At 47.8% G+C, this 6,000-nt stretch overlaps 1 protein-coding gene across 5 annotated transcripts in view; it reads left to right on the top strand.

The window, feature by feature from the left end:
• Positions 1–2,021: 2,021 nt before the first annotated feature.
• RPTOR (regulatory associated protein of MTOR complex 1) overlaps positions 2,022–6,000 on the top strand; it is a 297,098-nt gene continuing 293,119 nt past the window's right edge. For 2 of the 5 annotated variants that reach the window (XM_042840944.2, XM_065562859.1), the window contains exon 1: positions 2,023–2,751. In XM_042840944.2, the coding sequence (XP_042696878.1) occupies positions 2,590–2,751 (162 nt within the window). In that variant the 5' untranslated portion in view covers positions 2,023–2,589. Of the gene's footprint in view, positions 2,752–6,000 lie in introns of all 5 variants that reach the window. The other 3 variants (XM_005282995.5, XM_005282994.5, XM_042840943.2) reach the window with 2 other exon arrangements.

The following is a 6,000-nucleotide window of genomic DNA, read 5'->3' as shown; positions in this document are numbered from 1 at the left end:
ACATTTCGGTGTAAGCTTGTCTGAAAAGCCTGCCTTGCGATCAGTTTTGCGGTGAGTCTTGAGTGATAGCAATATAAATTGTGTGGTTTTGTGTGTGTCTGATTTTAGGGCCCCAATGGTAATTGATGAGCTAGTCTGTTTTGTGTTCCGCGAAGCCGTATCATTAGAGGAACACAGAGGGCATCATGTCAAACAGAGGCTCAAGCTGCAAATACAGTATGGTTAGACAATTACCAGGAGTGACTTAGAGGCCCTGGAAGATATATTGGTGGGTTTGTCAAAACGTCTGTGCTTTCCCTTTCATTCCCTCACTTCCTCCCTGAGAAAAAAAGGGGGACCACAAGGTCTTACTTGTTTCCCTTGGAGCAAAAGACATCATCATACATTTGCTTTCTTTTGAGGTTGTTTTTTGTTTCATTACATAATTTTCTGCACAATTTATTACAAAAGCCTGAAATATATAAACAAATCCCAGCCCCTTTGACAACTTCAGGCAGAAAACTAATGTCTGGAAAAGTTTTAATTTAAAAGTGCTGTGTATATAAAACCCATCTCACCTCCTGCCCAATGTCCTATCTGCATAAAATAGCACCCACCCCCCACACTTTGTGACTAACTTATTCCAAAATAATTATACACAAATTTCCGCTTTTCTAAAACTTCAGGGACACCTTTATTTTTAGACCCATTTCACCTCACCCCAGGCAACCACATGCCACAGTGAGTGTTCTTTATTGCCTTCAGTTATTGACATAAACATGCTGACTTGCCTGAAATGCTGACCAAGACTCAGGGAAACTAAGGCCTGGTCTACAGCTAAACATTAGATTGACTCGGCTGTGAAAAATGTTATGCCCCGTGTGACTTGTTAGGTTGACCTAACCACCACTGTAGATGCAGCTAGATCGACAGAAGAATTCTTCCACTGCCTTTTGGAGAGGAGGATTACCTACATTGATGGAAAAGCCCCTTCTGTCCATGTAGGAAATGTTTACACTACAGTGGCACAATTGCAGTGTGTAGCTGTGCTGCTGTAGTGTAGACATACTCTAAGGTTATATAGAAAATGGAACAGCGACTCTTATGCGAAGCTCAGTACCTTCCTTCTCCTGCTCTTGGGTTAGATAGTGTGGTGCCCTTTTTGTGTAAATGGGCTTGCTTATAGATGTGCTTCTGTCTCTTGTGGGGCTTTGCTGGGTGTGGATTTTGGAGGGTGATTTTTTTGGTGGGTGTTGAAGCAAGGTTTTGGAGGTTCTGGGGAAATTTGGGGGCATGTTAAGAGTTTTGGGGTGATTGGAGGCTGTTTTGGGTGCTGTGGAAATTTTGTTGGGCAGTCTTTGGGGGCATTTAAGGGAGTTTGGAAGTCTGTTGTAGGGAGAGGGGCTATTGGAGCTGATGTAATGAATTTTGAATGTTTTTTGGGGGGGAGCAGTGAGGAGTTTGGGATGTTTTTGGGGCTGCAATTAGGAGTTTGGAGCAATTTGGAGGGTGCTATGGGGAGTTTGGGGTATTTGGGGGAGTGTGATGGGAGTTTGGAGTGTTTTGGAGATGCTGAGGGGAGTTTGGGGACTTGGAAATTGCTTTTGGAATAGTAGGGTGTATTGTGTTTTGGAGTGCTGTGGGGTGTTTTGGGGGCTGTGGAGAGTTTGGGGAGTATGGGGTCTTTGGGGGTGCGGTGGGGAGTTTGGGAGTGTTTCAGGGGTGCTGGAGGGTGTTTTGGGGGGTCCTGTGGGGATTTGGGGGCACGGTGTGGGATTTTGGGGAAATTGGGGGCTCTGGGGAGTTTTGCAGAAGGCTGGGGTATTTTGGGGGTGCAGTGGGGAGTTTGTAGTGTTTTGGGGGTGGTGTTCCGGGAAATTTAGGGGTGCTGCGGGGCTTGGGGAGCTGAGAGGATGTTTTGGGGGAGTCTTGGGAGGGATCACCCGTGACACTCCCACACCAGGGATTGGGCAGCGCCAGCAGGCTGAGAGGATGCTCTGGTAACCCAGCCCCTGCCCCTCCTCTCCCTGTGGTTGCGATCCCGAACGCGGCCGGCCTGGTTTGTCTCACGCGGCGGCCCGTCCCCGCGGTGCATTGTGGGCCGTAGCAATATGGCCGCCTCCTTGGTGTGGTGCTGAGGGGAGTTTAATTCTCCGGCGCTGCGGGACGGTTCCCCTCCCACGGGGGCCGAAGCCAGCCCAGCCGCTAGGGGCCGGTGTGTGTGAGGAGGAGCCGGGGGAGGGCACGATGGGCCGAGCTCGGCGCCCGCCGCAGCAGCCGGGGAGCGTGCATTGCCCGCGGGGCTAGAGGCCCGGTCCCCCCGAGTGCTTCTAGCGACACCTCAGCCCGGCCGGGGCCGAGGAGAGCCCGGCCGGGGCTGCTGTCTGCGGGCGCCCCGAGCAGGAGACTCGCCGGCGCGGAGCCCCCCAGCAGACACCTGGGACGGGGCCCGCTGTCCCCCGCCCCTGCACCGGGGAAAGGGACACGCCCCCTCTCAGAGCCCCTCTCAGAGCCCCTCCTGGGATCGGGACCCCACCGGCCCCTTCCTCTCCCAGTGTGTGCTGGGCTGGAGATTGCTGAGCACGTGCTGCCTGGCCCCCTTCTCCCCCGATGGAGTCTGAGATGCTGCAGTCCCCCCTCCTGGGGCTCGGGGAGGAGGATGAGGCAGACCTGACAGACTGGAACTTGCCTCTGGCCTTCATGAAGAAGCGTCACTGTGAGAAGATCGAGGGCTCCAAGTCTCTGGCCCAGAGCTGGAGGATGAAGGACCGGGTAATGCTCTGGGGCAGAGGTTTCTGTGGGGGAAGAGGGGAAGGATAGGAGGAGGTTCTGGTGTTAGTCCAGGGTCTGCAGCATGCTTTGGGATAAATCACTGAGTTTATTTGTTCCCAGTAGTCAGGTTGGCTGTGGTCCCATGCACTTGTTGCATGACTACAGTGGAAGTGAACATATTAACAGATTATGAATGCTCGTTACAGTTCCTAATTATATGCATTTTAAATAGCCGCATTGAGTTTCTTTGAAATTGGTGCTCTCCTGGTAGGGGTGGCCAACCTGTGGCTCCAGAGTCACATGCAGCTCTTCAGAAGTTAAGATGCGGCTCCTTGTATAAGCACCGTCTCCGGGGCTGGAGCTACAGGCGCCAACTTTCCAATGTGCCAGGGGGTGCTCACTGCTCAACTGGCCTTGCCTCCTGCCCTGAGCCTGCCTGGCTGCCCTCACTCCTCCTCCTCCCCTCCCAGAGCCTCCTGCATGCCAGGGAACAGCTGATCGGGAGGTGAGGGGGAGGGATGATCAGGTGAGCGGGAGGGTTTGGGGTGGGGGAGCTGATGGGGGGGGGGGGTTGCTGATGTATTACTGTGGCTCTTTGGCAATGTCTCCTTCTCAGGCTCAGGTTGGCCACTCCTGGGTTAATGGTGTGGGCAGAGAGTGCACTAAATGGAGACATTATATTCTGTGAAGTTGTCCTGTGGGGGGGAGGGTTTAGTCCCTCTTTGGGATGTTGCATGGAATATATGAGTAATGCATTCTTACCAAAACAGTCTTAGGATCATAATATTTTTGAGATGAAAAATGCCTATTTGATCCTCAAATGTGTTTACCTGCCAAGCAGGATATTGTCCCCTGACTAAATATCTTTGGAACATTAAACTGATGCTGTACTAAGCTTTTTTACTAAAAGGCAAACCTTTCTGTCAAGCCCATGCAATCCTTTGTAGCTTGGTTGCTGCAGCTAAACTTTTCTGGTTAAATATAAATCTCTAAATGTGGGAAGGAAAAGGGTATGTACTTGATCTACTCTCAGAAGCGGCTATGAGCTATAGAATTTCTGAGATCTTGGGCGTATACTGCCCTTGTGTGTGTCTGTGTATGGACACCTGTTGTGTCCCAAATCCACAGCTACCTGACAAATTAAAAAACTAACATTCTCAATTAATTATTATTGTAATCTTGAAAATTGTATTGCAGGAAGCAATTCTGCATTGGGTCTGTAGAGATGGACTAGATGGGACCTAATAGGTCTTTTTATTTTTGGTTTTCTTGATACTATGATAATACAATTGTGACGTCAGAATGTTCCATAATTGTCATGTCATTCTTATTTAATAATCACCCCTTCAAACAACCTCTCTAAATTTCCACTGACACTTCAAATCTGTGGGAATATTGAGATAACTTATTAAACATGTGCATTACAGTAGTACCTAACGACGAACCAAGATTGGGGCCCCAACTGTACCAATCCCTGCCCTGAATAATTTAGTCTAAATAGACAAGATAGACAAAGGGTAGTGGAAAGGGATATAATGTAATGTTCAAGTAGAATGATCAAAATGATGGCAGCAGTTATGTTAGTTCCACAGTGTTTTTGGAGGGGAAAGGGGTGTTAGGGTATTGGCTAAACAGGGAGGGTGCATGGGACAAGAAGGCAAGGAAGGGGGTTAAGGTGGAGTGAAGCTGAGGTAAAGAGACTAGGCAGGAGGAGGTTGGAGCAAACATCCAACCAGCACAGGTAAGACCAAGTCCAGTCAAAACTGTAGAAAATATCCTGCTTAAACTGTTTCTGTATCTTCTTTGTCTACTTTAGTTTCTGGCTGGCTCCTCCCTGCAGTTTTTCCCCAAAGGCCAGTTGGCTGATGAGAAGGGAGGCACTGCATGGTTCCTATTGTCCATACGCAGTTCTGGGTCCAGGGGACATTGTGGGCGCGGATGTAGCCCCATTTTATCCTCTGGATCTGGTGAAACTTCAGCTGGATCTGAGATACTAGAGGTTCCAGTTTACGTAAGAGACTTCTCTGTGCTTATTAATGACTCCATTGCACACTTTTTCTTTCGTACGGCTTGGGTACTTAGCAACGACTACACATTTATATCTAGGTTTGATAGCCACCAGCACACTGCTGCAGCAATGTGCTGAAGTCCTTCAGGCCCCTGGCGAAAGAATGAAGGGAACTCTCAGACGTGATGTGCTCCATCGTTTGTGCCTGGTGACCAAAGTCGCATACAGCTGTTTGCCTCATTTTCCATTTAAAGAGGGTTTGTCCACGTCTCCCATGAGATGTCCTGATGCGAGTCAATCTGCACCAGTCTTTCTGACATAAATCAAAACCTAGTGGTTCCTTGGCAGGGTCAATGAGAAGCTGTTTGTTTTGAGTGATCGAAACGCTCCATGTGACTCTCCATTGAGCCTCAGCGTCGAAGTTTGGTGTAAGGGTCTTGATGCGGTTCCACAGAGGGTTGTGGGATTTTAATCTTGTCTTTGGCAGATTCTGTAGGTCATGGTGCAGTGGGATCTTCGTGTTTGCATTGACGTGGTCATTTCACACTAAGAATCAGAGTGTTAACTTATATGTCCTGTCTAAACTCTGTTTTTCATGCACAAAAAATTAACTGTAGTTTCAATTGGATACATGTTCTTTATTTCCTGCCCTAAACTGTTGTGTGGTGTTATTGTGAACTATATAACTTGCACAGTTAGTAAAATGCATGAAGTGCTTTGGGGGATGGAAGATGCTATAAGAAGAATACAGGCTCATATGCTTGTCATTCAGCAGTGCTTATATGCTTCTGTTTAACTTTCACTTTTATATGAAAAGTCTAATTGGGAAGTAAAATGTCCCAGTGAAGCTATCCAAATAAAAAAAACATTAAAAACCGTAATAGCCACGTGTTGGTGCTACTGAAATCCTCAGCCCTATGAACCAGAGAGAGAATGAGAGAGTTGTCTTTGAAAACAAATACAAACTCAATGCCTGCTCAATTTGGGCATTGTGGTGGAGTGCTGAGTAACTTCTCATTTTTTGAATCCCTTTTCCTTTCTGATCTTTCTTATCCCCACCTTATCTGTGAGTTCTTTATGCCAAAGAAGATTTTTAGATAAATGGAATTATACTTCTCTCATTTTCCATCTCAAATGTTCCAGAAGTCACTTAAAAAAAAAAATTACAGTATCAAAGTGAGACTTGTTTCATTATAGGGATGTGATGATTGTTTCTGGCCCAAATCTTAACCTACTGTCAA

This window comes from Chrysemys picta, chromosome 12 (assembly GCF_011386835.1).
Source record: "Chrysemys picta bellii isolate R12L10 chromosome 12, ASM1138683v2, whole genome shotgun sequence".
NCBI lineage: Eukaryota > Metazoa > Chordata > Testudines > Emydidae > Chrysemys > Chrysemys picta.
This window is presented reverse-complemented; position numbering and strand designations above follow the sequence as displayed.